General features: G+C 33.6%; 1 protein-coding gene across 1 annotated transcript in view; it reads right to left on the reverse strand.

The window, feature by feature from the left end:
• LOTGIDRAFT_203824 (hypothetical protein) overlaps positions 1-20,277 on the reverse strand; it is a 52,867-nt gene that overhangs the window by 9,341 nt on the left and 23,249 nt on the right. The window contains exons 4-6 of the mRNA XM_009055410.1: positions 2,711-2,728; positions 2,368-2,373; positions 1,216-1,240 (exon numbers count right to left, since the gene is read on the reverse strand). Of these exons, the coding sequence (XP_009053658.1) occupies positions 2,722-2,728 (7 nt within the window). The 3' untranslated portion in view covers positions 1,216-1,240; positions 2,368-2,373; positions 2,711-2,721. The remainder of the gene's footprint in view (positions 1-1,215; positions 1,241-2,367; positions 2,374-2,710; positions 2,729-20,277) is intronic.

Here is a 20,277-nt window from a genome sequence, read left to right on the forward strand (position 1 = left end):
CCAAGTGGTGATGTCACTGTCTGATTCGTCCGCTATGTTGTCTTCCTTTCTTGCAAGTGTGTTTACGCCTATCATGTGGGCATAGTAGAACGCGGCGTATTATGCTGTGTCATTTTCAGACGTTATTTGATATGGACACAAGCCTTGAGGACGTAAGGAAAACTCCACCTAATCTGGTTGGAAATATAATCGCGAAGCAGTTAAGCGTGGAGTGATTTAATATGGTGAACCGATTTTCAGGTCATTCGTTGATGTAGAAATAATGAAGTAAACCATCAAACAAATTGAGAGCTGGTGACACCCTGATTAGATTAATGATATTTTATTGGTCTTCAGTGCACCAGAATAAATGTGACCTAATTTTGGGTGATCGGTTTACAGCAGAAGAGGAACAGGAATCGTTTGAATTCCATTTGAAGCAGCAATGAATTGGGAATGAACTCTATTATTTGACCGTGCGTCGGGATTGTTTTGTAAAATTTACAAATCTTTTACGGGGGTGGGGTGGCGGCTAGTGGAAAAGACGGTAGCCCGGGTTCCCTTCTCCCACTTTAAATTTTTTCTTATTTTACATAGTGCTAAATACACCAATTTAGAGCGATATAGAATAGTGTGAAACTCTGACTGACAACAAGTTTTTTAGGTTGTGTTTTAACATGCATTAACTGGGAATATATCATTGGTAACATTTTCATATCAATCTATTAACTCCAGTCTGAGTGCAATTGACGTGCTTTGTGTTTTGCTTTGTGTTTTTTTATTATTTATTTATTAAGACCTCTGATAATACAATTCAATATAATATAAATTCTTAAAACCTTTCGTTTATAAATTCTCGTAATGTCAAAAGGTAATTTGTAATATTCTAGTTTGATGGCAATAAGTCACTGAACACCTGGCCAATTAAATAATTTAAAGTCAATCTTCGACCCTTTCAGATCAACAGTTGCAACAATTGGTATTTCTAAATTACATGGGTTTGCCTGTTATACGACCGTTTCTTATATTAAAACCTTTCATCCTATGTGGAATATTTCTCAATACATAACCCACATGAATGAATAATAGGGGGGGTGTAGTGCTTGCCCAAAATTTCAATTTTTTTTATGGAAAGAGGTATTTGTGTTTAAGAAATAAATATTCTTATAAATTGTATAAAATGGATGATTTCAGCCCTTTCTTTTCAAAAATCTTTCCCGACCCTCCAATGGTAACCCCTCCCAATCTAAAAATATCTGCATTGTAGATGTAAAAGATTATAATATTAAACTGCGGAAAGACTAAATGAAATTGCTTTTCGTCTGTAAAGTTATTTGCCTGATATTTGTCGATGTAACGACAATAAAAGAAGGTTCCACGTCAAGCATTGATTTATTTGTCCACAGTGGGGTTATTAAAAAAAATATATTGTGCAAGTTGATAAAAGATCATTCATCTGTCGTATAACTAACGACCCTTGAAATGGAAATTGTCCTGAAATCAATATAGATTTTGATTAAATGTTACTGAAGTGAGTGGAAATGTCTATTACCAAACGTACAATGTGTCAAACTTGTTGGCCACCACATATTCTCTTCATATGATTATTATTTTAAGTCAAGATCTTGAGTTTCAATCTGAATATTTATCTGAACATGCTGATTTTCTAGTCTAGAAAGTCTGGATAATCTTGTTTGTGAGGGGTTTTTATTTGGGTAGGGATGGTTTGGACGAGTCTGGAATGTTTTTTACTCAAACAAAATATTATAAAATTCACGACTGATTTTTCTGGACAAGATGATTTTTTTTTCGGAATATCACAAATTCTCGACGGTTCCATGTCAGCCTGTCTATAATTTCATCTGAGAATGATCTGACCCATCCTGGCAAAATATTGTTGTCTGTCTCAAGATCTGTTTTCTGTTGATTCATTTCATTTTATAGCAGACTTTCCCGATCAATATTTGAAAATTCTTATAATAGGGTGAATTTAGAAAATGCCTGAGGGTATGGGGTTATGGTGGGTGGCTGGATTGGCCGAAGGTCTGCCAAAGGCCCCTAGAAACCAACAGATTTAAGATCTGCAAAGGCATTCTATTTCATTAGAACATTATAGACATTCATCGGCTTGGTAATTTCCCTGTTATTTTAGGGGTTTTTTGTAAATTATTAATAGTTAACTTAGTCGGTGGCAGATTAAAATACATTTCGGCTTGTTTCTGAAACTATTTTTTATCTATATAATTATGATATGTAAAGATTGTTCAATGCGTTTTCAAATCCAATATATAACCTTCAATATCATTTATATAGTAGCTTGTCACCAGACAAGTAATCGAATTGTATTACCATACTGTTCAACACACGGGGAGTGCAATAATGGGACTTGAGGTATGCAATTATGAAAGTGGTGGTATACCATTGTAGTGTTATCATTTTAAAGTAAACAAACGCCTAAATTTATTGAAATGAATTTGAAATTAACGTCTTACTCTTCTGCACCTACTTAGGCTGATGAAGACGGGCAGCGCCATTTAGTGTGTAATGAAGGTTAATTTGCCACGACAGCGGCATTGGCCTACTCTTTTTCGACTTTTTGACTTGCACTTCCTGTAGCACACGAGGCCTAGGTTTATTGTCCTATCCGAACGACTAGTCACTTTTTCAATATCAGCCCCTCTTACCTGCATCACTGACAGGAGTAAACAGGGTTGAAATATCCGAAGGTATTATCTCGACGATTTAACCTAGGACCTCCAAGTTAGCGAGCAGAGGTCTAACTCACTGAAGCCGCGATTTATTACCGTGTATGAACAATATTATTCGTGTTAAGCACCAATTAATGGATGAATGGCAGAAATAAATGAAAAACAATTTTTAACCTTTGTACCCTGATGCTATTTTTACATTTATATACTAATGTGATTTGACTGCGAGGTTGTTGAAGCATATGAATAAAGGTGGTTCTCCTCTGGCTTCTTTCATTGAGCAACTGTAGGATCTGCTAGAGCTCATGTTACTGGATAATGGGCTATAGATTTATGGAAGATTCTTGAGGTTTCCTTTTCCTTTCCATCAAGCATACCGGATGAAATGAGTGCCTCACCAAGTACTAACTTCGTTTTATACCTTGACTGCAATAGTTACCTTAATTGTATCATTGCTTGTAAATGGGGGCAACTTGATTCGATCGTAGAGAATAAAACCAATCAGAGGCCTCGACAGAAAGTTTGTGATCACAAAGCAATGTTTATAGCCATTCTGTCGAGGGCTCCGATTGGCTGTATTCGCTGGCCTACAATCCAATCAAATCACTGCATTCAATGGAGTTCGTAATAGGATTGCTAGTTTCAATGGTCTAGGATTAGTGCACAAATTCTTTTTTATAGCATTATAAGATTTATGACGATGTGTCTATTCTAATATTCTATTTGGGTATTTGGTTTCAAACATCATGAACAATTTTAAATTGACATTACATATGGTGGTTGTTGTCATATTTTCTGTCGTGGCTTTAATGTCATCTCGAATGTCTAAAACCTTTTTATTTTTAATAGCTTTGGCGAGTAATGGAATTTTTTTCTTATATTGTTTGGTTATAATAAGCTGAAAGAATATCGAATGATGTTATCTTATTGTTTGGTTATAAGTATTGACATTTTAATGGTTACGTGTGTGAAATGCAATTTGGTTTGCTCTCACGTTTCGTATAATGTTATTTTTCTGGTTTTCAAGCTTGCGTTAACTCTGTTAAAATATAGGGAACTACGAATGCGTTTTTTTTTCGTTTTGAATTTGGAGGCCTCGGTGAATTCATTTTAGAATAATTTTTTGAAATAAGAAACAATATAAATAAGCTTTTATCCCACTCAATCTCGGGTCGGGTTCTGATATCCGTTGGCGTGTGGCAGTCTGGTTTCATCTTTCCCTATTTTTTAAGACGACCTGGCTGTAAATGGCTGTACGAATAATAAAGATCAGTGCAAAGAGGTTTGACCACTGACCTCGTGAATCTTAATTGATATCCTGGTTAATGATAATTTTTATACGCCCACATGGATACGTGGACGTATATTGCCGTCGCCCCAGTCCATCAATCCGTCCGTTTATATTTCTTGCAAACACGATAGAGGCTACAGTTTTCACCTACCTGAATGAAACTTTGTATGCATCTATATATTGATGAGATCTTGTTCGAATTTTGCTCGTTTTTGCTGAACGGTTTCCGAGTTATTGCCCTTGACTTAGCAAAAAAGTGTCTAATTTGGCATGTAAAAACGATAGAGGATATTGATCAAATTTGGTATGCATATTACCATTGATATTACATATTGATCATTCAAGTTCTAATCTGTCAACGTCTATGTTGATAATACCGTGTTAGTGTGAATTTGATTATTACTATTATTATATATATTTGAAAATTTAGACATGAGGAGTGTAATAATTCAATGTTTCTGGGTTATTGATATTGATTTAAAAAGATTTTGTTTGAGAACTCAGTATAAATAACTGACAGTAAATTGAGACATTCATGAATTTAAAGTTTTTGTTTGGAACTAGGAGAATGATATGAGAAAACTTGTATTTTAGTATCATTTCTGATAGTTTCCAATGGGCGTATATATTACCTTGCCTCACAAGCTATCTTTTGAAAGCCTGAATATGAGAAAATATGTGCTTTAGTAACAAGAGACTCTGCTATCATTTTTGAAAGCTGTCAGTGGTCGTATATATTACCTTGCCTCACAAGCTATCTTTGAAAAGCCTTAATATGAGAAAATTTGTGTTTTAGTAAAGAGACTGTTCATTTCTGATAGCTGCCAGTGGGCGTATATATTACCTTGTCGGTCAAGCTATCTTTTTTTTTTTGGCTTTCCTTTTTTGCTTAATGTTTTAAATATCTGGAGACTATTGGCCTTTACGATTCTCTTGCTACAATAGTTTATTTGTCCTTAGTGTGTTCACTAGAGAAAATATGTTCCGGAAGTAAAAATATGAACTTAGTTAATGAACTGTAGAATGAAACGACTCTGAAATCTAATGGGAATAAAAATTTGAAAGAAATAAAATGAAGTTTTACTTCTTTTACGGTTTGTTTATATGTCTTGTAAAACTCAAGCAATCATGTGACACATTGTTTTTCTTATAAAGTTAGTTTCAGAACACCAAAAAAAAAAAACTCGTTCAGAGGAAGTAAGCTGTTAAAAAGTTGAGACAACCAGGCTTCTCTTACATAGCCGTTAACTAATACATTCGTATCTATCAAACCTTGTTATTTAAAAGTAATTTACTAGCCAAGGATATGATATCATTTGAATATCAAATTCAAAAGAATCCATTTGATTAGAATTTGTATTGAATATAAATGAAAATAAAGCTGGTGCCCTTGTTGATTATCAATGGTTTCTTGACCTTTTAATATTTCCCGGTATTGACGACAATTATAGTTCTTCTCCAACTCCTATTGAAAGAAAAAACTGGTGCTAGTGTAAATTGTTAACATCCAAGTGCATTTCAATGATTAGGTAGGTCATCGAGAAAATTTGATCATGTACAGATGGTAGAGCAAACTGTATACACACATTTCAATTACGCATTACCATTGTTGTTCAATGTTGAGGGGGAAGGTTGTTTCAACTTCCCGTCACATTGTCATATACAGCATAACCAATGGTGTCGCAGAATATTAAGGGAGGGGGTGGAGTAGGTCAAGGTAGGGTGCATTCCCCTCTTGACGACGGAGACAAAGAAAATATTGATAATTAATTCCATGGGCTCTGATTTTCTGATTTTCATCTGGTGGAGATAAGTGACAAGTGCAATCAGACGTCATGAAGAGTAGATTAGATTCAGACTGTCTGTTAATGTATTAAACAATGTATACAAAAGCGGAAGTCTGACCTACTCTCAATATCCGGTAATAATTATTTCTGGACTCTGTAATAAGTACAAGATATTAACTGGTCACTAACAATGTCCATTAACGCCATTTTATGATAAACCAGTACGCAAGGGAGATAATAATTCACAAGTAATTTGAAGATGAAACCACGTCTGATTGGAAACTAAAAGTATTCAGTTTTTTTTTTTCAAACCTATAAACCGCTTATCGATATTGTTATTCGTGAAACTGTCAAATTTCATCATGCAAATAATATGTAGTATAGCGAATAAAAAGTTATTCTTCAAGCCAATTCGAGAATTTTTTTAATTTTTTTTTTGATGATTGACTAAGTTGAATATCCAATTACAATACAATCTATATATTCCAAGCTTATTGTAAATCACATGATAATCAGGCCCATTGCCAAGGGTGCTGGATAAAATGTCGATTGCTGTCTTACGAGGCACCTATTTTACTGTGTCAAGGGGAGCAGAAGAAAGCTGGGTCTGAGTGAATGGACAGCAGGAATGAGACTCTTCAGGCAAGTCGTGCTGCTGGAGTAGAGATTCGTCTGATTTTAAGTCTGAAAGTAAAATGAAAATTGCAGCTTTGAAGCAGATGCCACGCTGATAACTTATGAAAGACCAATAAAGTCTAATATAAGGTATAAAATGATGAAAGGAGTTTTGTATGTGTATCAGGGAAACTGATAGCTTCAATTTGCACCATTCCATTACCAGTGACGTCATCAAACACTTAATTAGTGGAATTGCAGGACGTCTGATTGAAAATTGGAATGGTGTAAATTGATACCATTAGCGTCCCCAATACACATAAAAATGTTTAAGAAAACCTCATTACAATCGCTTTAAGATAATATATAGAGAATTTCTGTCTGGGTGAGCTAAATTAATTAAGATAGGCATGTTGACGGTACGCCCCGTGGGCATACACTATGTACTTTTATTCATATCATTGACCTTATCAATAAGAGATTGATTTAAAACAGGACTAATAACTGACTGTCATACAAATATTATCTCTAGTTAGGAGAAAGAAAACACCGTTGTTCAATCAACTTGGAAAGATAAGTTATGTCGTGTTTTATTCCAGGGAGGTTTAAACTCTGTTTTATATATGACAATAGATCAGAATATTCCCAGGAATATTTCATTCCGGACCTCTCCTTGATACGTCTGTTTTGCTGACGTCACTGATTATAAAACTTAAGTATTAAACGGTACTAATTATCAGTTATAAATTATATCCCATCAATGTTAGAAGTTTTATTGCAGAAACATCATAGAACATCTCTTCCCCTTTTTCTTTTCTCTTTCCCCTTCTTTTCTCACATTCTATTTTTTTTTTCAGGTCTTCTAGTTTTCCAACGGTTATTAGATAATCTAACCAAACCAACGACTATCATTTGACTATCAATCAACAAGAATTACCATGATCAGAACGAGTTTGGAAGAATGAAGAAGATCGAGTAACTCACGCCACACCATTGAGTGCCGAGTTTCACCGCCATGTCATTCGACCTGATCAGATCTAACGAATTATCAACAACCAAACCAACAACACAAAATCATCCAATTTGAACCAGTCCAACTACCAACTACTACGACTACCAACAACTACCTAGTTTGCGATATCAGCATCAACTGGAAGCGAACGTTAACTTGTCATCTACCAACCAACCTAAAATCATATATGAACTTCCAACCACAGATAGTATCAACTCTTGCGATTTATGCTGGAGTAATTCAGTTCCAAATATTACGGTTTCACCGAATTTATACGCGGGAAGAGGAGGGATTGTTTTTAAACAATTGAACCAATGAAAATGTGTGAAACAGATTTTATGCAAAATAAAAAAAATCAACTATTTGTGAGGTTAAAGCTAAAAACATTGCCCCGAACACTTCGTTGGTGTGAGTTCAAAACCCTGTCTGACATCTACCTGTTTAACTTGTCCTTTTCTCAACTCAACTCCTTTCTTTATCAATACCTCTAATAATGCCACCCAGTTTCCCCCTGTCAGTGATGCAGGTATGAGGGGCTGACATGGAAAAAGCGTCTAGTCGTTCGGATGGGACAATAAACCGAGGCCCCGTGTGCTACAGGCTGTGCACGTTAAAGATCCCTCGATAGTTGGAAATCGAAAAAGAGCAGGCTAATGCCGCTGTCCTGGCCAAATTTCCCTCATATCACCCTGCATGGCGTTGCCCGTCTTCATTAGCCCACAAGGTGCAGAAAAGTAGGACGAAAATTCTTCCATTCATTTCATTTCATTTTCTAATAATGCCAAATTTCCCAGAAATAAGAAAGCCTTACTTTTGACAGTAGCAATATCATCTACGTCATATCTTGTACAATTTGCCAAAAACAGTATATTGGAGAAACACAAAATACATTGAAAACTCGATTCAATGGCCACAGATTTAATATAGATAATAATCTGGATAGAACAGTGGCTAAATATATCATCCAATCAAATCACCACATAAATAAATTAACATGTGATCTAACAACTAATCAAACTAAAATCATATTTTTCGATACTCTTGCCTCTCCCAGAGGCAAAAAATAATCATTTCAATTAGCTATTTAATGAACTGTTATGACTTGATATACTTAATTGCCTATGGAAATCGGACGCAGTAAAGCGTATTTTATGTCCGGGTGCTTTTCTCGAGAACAAAGAATTTTTGACATTTTTTAGGATTACATTTGAAATGTACTTGTATAAACTATAGCAATGAGATTAATAAGTGATACAATTGCGATAAAATTGTGGTCTTCATAGTATCAGAGGATTTGAAATTACTATATGATATGTCATTTCTCACTCTGTAATGTCAATATTTATTCGTTTACTAATTAGATAAATGTTGATGTCAATTCTTATCATTATTATACAATTACATTACTCGTATCTTTATTTTATTTCCAGACACAAGACAGACTTTACTCTAGTTAAATTACAGTTGTCTTGTTCAGTTTTCATTATACTTATATTACATAGAAAACGCGACATTTGTTAACGCCTTTGACACGTTAGAAAGGGTAAGTAATGTATTCGGAGAGGCAATGGACTATTGGTCTTCTGTTGAAGTAATGATATTTTTCGGCAGTCTTCTGTGATATCAGTTAGTTGGAAGCTGAAGATAACTTGTCATCTACCAACAACTACCTAATCTGTGATATCAGTTAGTTGGAAGCTGAAGATAACTTGTCATCTACCAACAACTACCTGGTCTGTGATATCAGCTAGTCGGAAGCTAAAGTTAACTTGTCATCTACCAACAACTACCTAGTCTGTGATATCAGTTAGTTGGAAGCTGATGTTAACTTGTCATCTACCAACAACTACCTAGTCTGTGATATCAGTTAGTTGGAAGCTGATGTTAACTTGTCATCTATAAACAACTACCTAGTCTGTGATATCAGTTAGCTGGAAGCTGATGTTAACTTGTCATCTACCAACAACTACCTAGTCTGTGATATCAGTTAGCTGGAAGCGAACGTTAACTTGTCATCTACCAACAGCTACCTAGTCTGTGATATCAGTTAGTTGGAAGCTGATGTTAACTTGTCATCTATAAACAACTACCTAGTCTGTGATATCAGTTAGCTGGAAGCTGATGTTAACTTGTCATCTACCAATAACTACCTAGTCTGTGATATCAGTTAGTCGGAAGCTGATGTTAACTTGTCAACTACCTAGTCTGTGATATCAGTTAGTCGGAAGCTGATGTTAACTTGTCATCTACCAACAACTACCTAGTCTGTGATATCAGTTAGCTGGAAGCGAACGTTAACTTGTCATCTACCAACAGCTACCTAGTCTGTGATATCAGTTAGTTGGAAGCTGATGTTAACTTGTCATCTACCAACAACTACCTAGTCTGTGATATCAGTTAGTTGGAAGCGGGCGTTAACTTTTCATCTGTCATCAACTACATCATCGTGTCCATTAAGCGGGTATTTTCACTCAAACTTCGTCGCCATCTTTATAAAATTTGTTGAGCCAATGAAATTTATGAAAGTCTTTTGATTGGTTTAAATTTTCAATGACAATAAGTCTTATAAAAGATGGCGACCATCTTCTAAAAAGCTCTTCGCTTGAATGTTATAACTCAGATTAGAGACAACAATTAATGGTTTATTCTGTCGACAAAATGGTGGTATGGTGGTGGCCTCATATCATACAAGAATATTGTCAGTTTTTAGAAGAAAAAAACTCAAGGAAGAAGATTATTTGGAAGCAAGCAAATTGGTTGTTATTTCAAGAAATATTCAGATGATCTTCTGACTCTCTGCCTTGAGAGACAAGATGTTTCTGTGTAGCATTCAACTCACACAGATATCAAATCTGTTTCTAAAGATATAATATTTTATACTTAATATGTATACACCAAAATATGAAAGACAATTTGACAAGCTATTATGAGCCCACTTGTAAGATGCTACTACACATTATTTCTGTGGGGGTTTATAGCTTTAACAATAAATTATTGAATAGACTCGGTTGACATTTAAGAACTTTGTTTTATAAAGAAATCAAGGATAGTGTTTTCTTTTATAAAATATGTCATTTCCGTCTAATTGTAATAAAGTAATTATATCAGATTCTCAATGTCATTTAACTCTTTAGTGTGGAACGGATGAAGTTTTTCTTTTATAAATCCTTGAAATGGTTTCCTTATATTCTTAGTCTCAAATTAAGCAAACTATTTGAATAATCGGTTTTTCTAATGAATAATCATGTATTCTTAATCATATCATTATGTTCGTATTGCATATAATTAAGAGTTTTAACCAATCATAAATATCCATGAATGCAGAGTCTGACCATTGAAGAATGTCTTAATACTTTGACCATTGACCAAGATGCTATTAGTGTTGTATGGTCACTCTTCATCATCATGGGTACTTAGCTAAGAGGATAGGAAGGGGTGGATTTGTTTGGCCCAACCATTATTTCGCTCATTCACTGTGCGTCACAGCTTATTCCTTGGACTCGAAAAGTGTAGACTATAAAACAGGGTTTGGGAAATGTTTCGCCTGAAAATTTCAAATATAGCTCTTTACTTTTCTAGCTTGTAGTTAAGGGGGCACTACTCTCTAGTTATTTTAAATTTATATTTCAAATGTTGTCGAGAAAATGATCATAAGCCTAGGCTACTATTACAACATGAAATAACCCAAATGTAATGTTTTTCAACAAACAAATTGACAGTTTACAGTCCTACCTGAGCTAAAAGGGAAATACCGTAATGACGTCACAGTGTATTAATTGATACCTATTAAAAGCGTACTTTGAAGTAAATAATGAACACAGTGGGCCTGTTAGGCATACAAAGCGTTTGATGGTAATATGCTTTTTGTGTCGTTGAACGTCCAAAATAAAAATAGTCCGGTTTTCTACTACTACTTTATTATTAATTCCTAATAATTCACGTTATATTTTCATAAAATGAAAGAAGAGACATGTGCTCCATTCTTTTTGATCAATCATACCTTAGTCTCAGACGGAATTATTTAGCTTAGCTAATCAGTAATAGTGTTCACAGCTCACCATCGAAATTTGAATGTCCAGAATTATCCACGTTTTTAAGTTAATATGACGACTCGTTATTTTAAGATACTTTGTGATATATAGAAAAGAAATATAGAAATAGTAACAGTGGCGGAGCCAAGGGGGGGTGATGGCACCGCCACTTGTGGGTAAAACTCCTTGATCGTACATTTCTAGTATTTCTGAAGACTATTTATATGTATTCCAGAACCTTTAAAAGTAGTATGAGCTGCTGCCAAACGTAAGAAGTTTTACAGAAATCAAAGCTGAGACTTGAGTAAATACCAACGTTTACATACTGATTTCTTGGAAAAGTCTTTCCGTATTGATATCTTTTGCAGCAGGTATGGTCTTCTCCTAATCCCTTTAATATTGGTACTTAAAAAAATATTATTGATATTTCGGACCTCTTGGACCTTTATTCCGAACATAAAAATATATATAACCATATTTCATGCCCGTTGTAATTTCCCGGGATGTTAATTTCTATGACCCAAAAACAGTAGGTGAAAATATAACTACAAATTAAAATTCATCATTGGCTGGATACTGAATTTGACAAATAGTCACACGGTCATTGTGCTTAGTACATTGGTAGATTTTCTGGTTGAACTCTCATATAATGTATATATATTTATTGCTTTATAATGAACATAATAATGATAACATGTAAATATAATATATAATATATAATACTGACTAGTAATTTGATAATGCTGAATTTTCTCCTCGGCCTGTGCTTTCTAATTTCAGTTATATATTGTTGTTACAACCACTAATGATAACAGTTTGATTTACTAATTCAAATAATTTGTTAGTAAGGTCGGGCAAAGATATTTTTTTTATCAAATCCAAATGTGCACAGATTTTACAGAATCTATAAAGTTTTATCCAGTGTCAATTCATTTCATGTAAACTTATGTCATGTAAACTTATGTCATGTAAACTCATGCCATGTAAACTCATGCCATGTCATGTTAACTCACGTCACGTCAGGTTTGAGACTGAATCTATATTAGTATAAATCTTAAAGATTTTGATTAGATCTGCTAATAGTAGAAAAAAAAATAGGATTATCAAAATCTGTAAGTGTTTTGAGCATTGTAAATTCATTTATAACCCAAATACGACACATCAAACAAATAGAAGATGAAATGAAACGTTCGACTATTCTGCACCTAATTGGACTAATGAAGACGGGCAACTGTCTGCAGTGTATTATGTGTAAAATTTTGCCAGAATAGTTATTATCAATTATATATTACTTACAATTTTATATGTATCAAGTGAAGGTACAGCAGTAATATTATATTGTTGTACCGTTTGATAATCAATTGGTTTGTATTGAAAGGTTGTGTCGTACAGTGTAATACCACATTGTAACATGTTGTGTTGTTTAATACCACATTGTAACATGTTGTGTTGTTTAATACCACATTGTAACATGTCGTACAGTGTAATACCACATTGTAACATGTTGTGTTGTTTAATACCACATTGTAACATGTCGTACAGTGTAATACCACTTTGTAACATGTTGTGTTGTACAGTGTAACCATTTAGTTCAAACTCAGCAATAAAAATCTCAATTAATAATGGGCTGATTATTTTGATCGTTTTAGCTTTTGGATTTCATCTTTCTGATAGGTATAAATTGTTTTGATGGGTCTGGAATGAAATATTTATCCCAGATGTCAGAATGCTGTGCTGTTCTACCCCAAGGCTTGAATCTACCATTCCAGTGTAGAAGTTTAGCGTTTTTTAAATACTGTTTGGTATAACTTGTACCAGGTGTCAGACCTATAAAATGAAATGAAACGAAATAAAATAAAGGTGCACTTTTACATAATATCCACTACTTTATAAGGATTGTTTCTTACCCATTTATATAACATGCATTAGGAACATGCATATCATTTTTAGCATTTAAACAACGCTATGATTTCTGAATGGTGTTGGAAAACATACATACGAATTTCAACAAAATATAATACCAAAACTAGGTTGAACATCTTAATTAACAATTGGTACTCCCTGTTTTTAATTAACCCTTTTAAAACAAATTTAGTTTGATCAAGTAGATAAAAGAAATCTTTTTTTGTATAATTTACAATATTTTTAGTAATGAAAGTTGTGCATACTGTTCCTTTAAATTTCACCACAGCTGTGTAAAATAATCCATTCTTGTTGCTATCAATTTAAATATGTTATCGTTTATTTATTTTCATTATTAATCTAATGTCATTTGACACATCAATGAATATTCATATATTGATCAGTAGCCTGTAATCAATGTATCTCATTCGATACCCAGCCCTACAACAGATGTACATTTTTCTATTGCTGTCACAATTCATTTTGGTGAATCAATACATTGGTGAATTGATGTATGATACATGTCTGGTGGTCGTGTATTGATACCTGACGATACCTTTTATATAATTTGATGAATGGAATCATAAGTTTTCCTCATTGACTTGACTGAAATTTTTGGAAACTATTTATAAGAAAGTGGACATTAACCACTTCTATCAACTATATTACCAAATATCACAGTTATAATGTTATAAATTAATATATATAGAAACCATTTATAAGACAGTGGACATTAACCACTTCTATCAACTATATTACCAAATATCACAGTTATAATGTTATAAATTAATATATATAGAAACTATTTATAAGACAGTAGACACTAACCACTTCTATCAACTATATTACTAAATATCACAGTTATAAAGTTATAAATTAATATATATAGAAACTATTTATAAGACAGTAGACACTAACCACTTCTATCAACTATATTACCAAATATCACAGTTATAAAGTTATAAATTAATATATATAGAAACTATTTATAAGAAAGTGGACATTAACCACTTCTATCAACTATATTACCAAATATCACAGTTATAAAGTTATAAATTAATATATATAGAAACTATTTATAAGACAGTGGACATTAACCACTTCTATCAACTATATTACCAAATATCACAGTTATAAAGTTATAAATTAATATATATAGAAACTATTTAAAAGAAAGTGGACATTAACCACTTCTATCAACTATATTACTAAATATCACAGTTATAAAGTTATAAATATTGAAACTTAAAAGATAAAATGTTAAATTTTGTTCCATCACCCAATATCGTATTGCAGAGTGACCATTGTATAACGATATTTATCATATTGTGCATAATTGACCATACCCAACACTAATTGAAATGTTAACCTCCTTTTCAAAACTTCACATTTGAAGCATAATAACCACATTTCTACTCAGTATTGTAATGAACAAAGGCGTTGCGTTTACACTGAGTTTAACTGGATCCCGAGCGACTTTAGCCGCGATCACAAAGTCACATATTATTCACAACTCATGATGTACAGGACTACTGTTTAGACTAGTAAGAAATGCAATAGATCAGAAAGACCAGTACACCCCCTATTGCCGAGATGAAGCTGTATTTTTGCGTTTCCCGTGGTTAAATGAAAGCCGCTTTAAGCTTAAGTTGGCCCCTGATAAATTCTCGAACGCAAAAAGAGAACGTTATTGGTTCCTGAACTGCAACATTTCGGCAATTCGCCCAGTGGAAATACATGAAAGCTAGCTTAAAGCCGACTTTTTCCTCAGTGGAAACACAGTTAATGAGATAAACTATCAACTGAACTAACCTAAATGTCTGACATGCCACATGTTTTCTAAAGGTGATATCTTCTTATAGAATGTTAACATCATTGGAGGTTGAGATCCCCCACCAGCTCTCTCATTACCATACACCTCTTCTCTACAAACAGATTTATAAAATTCGCCATTATATTACACGTAGACTGATTGCAGTGCCAGTCATCTTCACAATGCCAAGCTATTCATCTTATACCTTGACTGCAATAATTACTATTCTTGTATCTTGAAAGTTTGTAAATGGAGCGAATTGATTGGATTATATGTTAGTGAATACAGCCAATCAGAGTCCTCAACAGATAGTCTGTCAACAAAAATCTGTATTGTGTATTACAAGAAAGGTGGCTATTGCAGTCAAGGTATAAGTTGGAAGTTCATAATAGTTTGACATTGTGAAGATGGGTTCCCGTTTTGTGAGGTTTTTCTTCTACAGAGAAAAGGGGTCTCACTTTTCTGTGTTTAGAGTCATAAACTGAAATGCAATGTTAAATATTAATTGACAAAAATATGGTGTTGTGAAAGCAAGAGATAGATGTGATAAATGTTGTACACCATTGCTAAAAGAATATGTTGGTAGATGAGATATGGTACATTGACTGTGTTTGAAGTTTAGAGAAATGAATTCCGTTGTATATTTAATAAACTCTTAAGAGACTTACTGTGTATTGAGTTTCATCCAGTATTCTAATTGATAAGTTATATTATGTTTCCTCCATTCTCTCATGTCAGCCACAAATACACCAGTATTAAACGCACATTCTTGTGGATTAATCTTCATTTGTTGAACATGTTTATTTTTCAAATCTATGTAATCAGCATAAATATTCTACAAAAAAACAAGCAGTGAAAGAAAGAAACAACTACTTGGTAGTCCTTGGCCAAACCTTATGGTCAACTATAATTAAGAAACAAAGTTGGGGTGTCCAAGTTTAGATTTGTCATTGATCCCATGTGGTTGGAAAAATTGTAATCTGATAATCCAAATGGAGGGTCTTTTGGCTTTAGATTGTGTTAGGTTCGTGTTAGCGCGGAGTTGTTTGATTATTTAGTAGTTGAGATTTCGACTGGTGTGTCTCGGTAAATAAAAGTGGGAGGCGACTGGTGTGTCTCGGTAAATGGAAGTGAGAGGCGACTGGTGTGTCTCGGTAAATAAAAGTGGGAGGTGACTGGTGTGTCTCGGTAAATGGAAGTGAGAGGCGACTGGTGTGTCTCGGTAAATAAAAGTGGGAGGTGACTGGTGTGTCTCGGTAAATAAAAGTGGGAGGTGACTGGTGTGTCTCGGTAAATAAAAGTGGGAGGTAACTGGTGTGTCTCTCTTCTGATAGATACGTTCACCTCTTTACCTTTGGCAGACTATAATAATTATCTAAATTAAATTTTCAAAAAAACTTTCAAAACACATGTCCACATTTTTGGCCCTTTTAAATTCCACGGAAAAAAAATAATCGATGAAGTTACAAGAAAATCAGTGGTCTAACAGAAAATAGTTGCATTACATTTTATAATGTAGCTAAATAGAAAGAGTTATTTCGACATATAGCAAATCCTACCTTCATATAAGTCAGTCGTTTTGAATTTCCAGTACAATCTGTAGAGAAGGCTGCTAAATGGCCAGGTTTTATTGGGGTTTTATATAATTCTGCTATATCACCTAGAATAAGATCCAAGGTGAATGTAACTAGATCGTTAAGCCTTATAATGTTTCACATACACAGTGACTAAGACCAGATTTAGACCAGACTTAGACCAGATTTAAACCAGACTTAGTCCAGACGTAGACCAGACTAAGGCCAGACTTAGTCCAGACGTATACCAGATTTAGACCAGACTTAGACCAGACTAAGACCAGACTTAGACCAGACTTAGACCAGATTTAGACCAGACTTAGACCAGACGTATACCAGATTTAGACCAGACTAAGACCAGATTTAAACCAGACTAAGACCAGATTTAGACCAGACGTATACCAGACTAAGACCAGATTTAAACCAGACTTAGACCAGATTTAAACCAGACTTAGTCCAGACGTACACCAGACTAAGGCCATACTTAGGCCAGACTAAGACCAGATTTAGACCAGACTTAGACCAGGTTTAGACCAGACTTAGGCCAGACTTCACAAACTTGATCTCATAACTTGACTGCAATAGCCACCTACTTTCTATCATGGAATGCCATCATTTGATTGGATTGTACGCTAGTAAATGCAGCTAGGATGTTGATTTGGTTCTATATGCCGGACATGACCGACACTGCTGCTGAAAAGATCGACGGTCAATATCCTCTATCGGAAAGTATAGGTTAGCCATTACGTGGCTTTCTATGTCTGTCAAATGCAAACATAATGACAACTCCAGTCTAATGAAGTATAAAGCCATTAATCTCTGCTTGGTATTACAATAACTTGATTATCAACCCGATTACCCGATAATCCCTTAATTAACTGTTATAAGTGTTAAATCAATCATCAATTCAATTATCTACTAACGGTACCTCTTTGTTTACATTTAGAAATTGAAACATAGTTATCTCCCTTAATCTAAGCAAGATAATTCTGACCTATATTCCATTAAAACATTGCCAATTACAGTCTTGAAGTATGTTTTGAATTTCTGACAAAAATCAAGAAAGTTTTAAATTTTTACAGTTAAACTCCTGCGAAAAAACGAACTTAAATTCAGAAAAATGTAAGTTTTCTATCCAATAACCTCCTGTTAAGTGTGTTTGACCTATATCTTGTACTTTCATTTTATGTATTTAATTACCTCCCTTGAAGTTGAAACATTCAGCTGTCAATCTACAATAATTCTATATGGAACTCAATAATATTACCATTTGTGGGGCTAATGCTTAAAGATGGGATTCCTTATTTTTTAGTGTCAAATTAAGCAAACTAATGAATTATCATGTATTCTTAATCATATCATTATTAAGAGTTTTCAACCTATCATAAATATCCATGTATGTACAGTCTGGATAAACAAAAAAAAAGAGACTTTTTGACCTTTTTTGATCGGACATTCATTGGAATTCTGCTGGGAATTCTCTTCTAATTTAGCTAATTATGAATTAATTATGGACATGTGAGATAAACTGGTATTTTTCCAAGTCTTAGAACATCTCTACTTTCTATTCATATAAGTATAAGCATTTTCATTTTCATAAATGAAAATAAGGGAACCCATCTTTAACAAGTCAAACTTGAAACTACATGTAACGTATGAAATAGTTTGTTTAACTAACATATAGATTAATCTTAAATGTACCAATATAATATGTCACTGAGTTTGTCATTTGTAAAAAAAATATTCTATACTTGAATCAGATGATATTCATTGACAGAAAAAGAATACCACAAAAATCATAGACAACTTTCTCCTTTTAAGTGTTATTCTTATTTAAGAAAAGTTTTGAGCTTTAACATGGATGATTAAAACTTGACACAATAGTAGTTTCCTGTGTTTAGAATGTATACAATTAAAAGCCCCAGGCGATAAAATGTGCCCATTGAGAATGTTTCTTCAGTTGTAGTGTAAATAAAATAACAACCGTGGGCCAGAAATGGAACAGTTCTCAGTTCTGAGGACTGTTATAAGAACGGATATATTTAGTAATGTAAAAGGGATTTTACAACATTTTCTCACACAAACACATCAATAAAAAAAATACCATGTTACCTTGTACAATACAGTCATCATCTAAAAAGATAAATTTACTCTCTAATTTAGGAAATAATTTCGGTAGATAATATCTTGCATAATTTAACTGAAATTAAAAAAATGAAATGAATTCAAAGAAACTGATCAATATGGAAAATCTCTGGTAATTTCTGATCAGTAAAATGAAAATCGCATGCTTTTGAAAAGGTTATTGGATGAATTTGGTCTTACACAATTAGAGGGACTTGCCTGTATATTTTCTTTTCACAGCTAAACACAGCCAAGATAGTCAAAGAGCAACTGAGTAAGTTTAAACAATCTAATTTCCAATTCTTGCATCATTTCCAAATTAGGAAAGTTGTTTTAGATTTAAGTTCAAAGTGTAAAGATATCACAAGTCCAAAATTAATTTACCATAACTCATTTCAGCTTAAACATACATGTATATGCAAATTCGGCAGGACTATCACTTTCAGCTTTTAAAATCAGGTTTAAATTTAATTGATCCATAAGGCATTTTTATGTCAACACACAATCTTCGAACTCATTAATACTTGAATTAATAATGTGGGAACGCAACTTTAAAGGGACAGTTTGGCTATTTTCAGGTGACGATAGAAGTACTAGAAATGTGCAAAATCGCATAATTCCTTCAAATATACTTCAAACTATGAATTTCTCTTTCTATTCCTATATGTCTATAAGGCAGAGTCGTCATTTTAACATTCAAACGCAGATAATTCTGCACACACATAGATTTGAAGGCTCAAATTTCGATGGTTAACCATGGACACTGTTACTGATTATGCGAAAAAATTCCTGTTTCTGAGACTAATGTACAATTGGTCAAAACAGGCGCATCTGTCCCTTTAAATGCTCTTTTAATTTTCAAAAGTATTTTTCAATATATACATAGATTTGAAGCCTAAAATTTCGACGGTAAGCTGTGAACACTCATTTATCAGTTTAGCTTAAACATTCCTTTTTCTGAGACTAAGATATGATTAGTCATACTTACAGGTCTACCTAGCTCTTTCCTACTTCCTCTCATGTTAATCTTGCCTTCCACCCACAATTCAGGAAATTTCTTCAATTCATAGATGATTGAGTTTAATTTTGTTTTTGTAATCCAAATACTACAAAGAAAGGAAACAATTGACACAGATGCAGAAACGTACACGGCAATTTTTTCTGAAAATGAAATAAATTACGTAAATAATGATTTTCCAACATAATGATTTCTTCGTTTAGGCAAATCTTAAATCAATCAAATTTGTGCGTGATTGATTGGTAGATGACAAGTAAATGTCCGTTTCCAACTATAAATGCTAATATCTCATGCTAAATTTGTGAGTTTCCCTCAAAATTTGAATAGCTGGTGATGACCAATCCCAATAGAGGGCGTAGTACTTGATATCAACTCATGTAACAATACAATATGTATCAAGATTAAATATTATGACACGTATCA

Source organism: Lottia gigantea, assembly GCF_000327385.1.
Source record: "Lottia gigantea unplaced genomic scaffold LOTGIsca_24, whole genome shotgun sequence".
Classification (NCBI taxonomy): domain Eukaryota; kingdom Metazoa; phylum Mollusca; class Gastropoda; family Lottiidae; genus Lottia; species Lottia gigantea.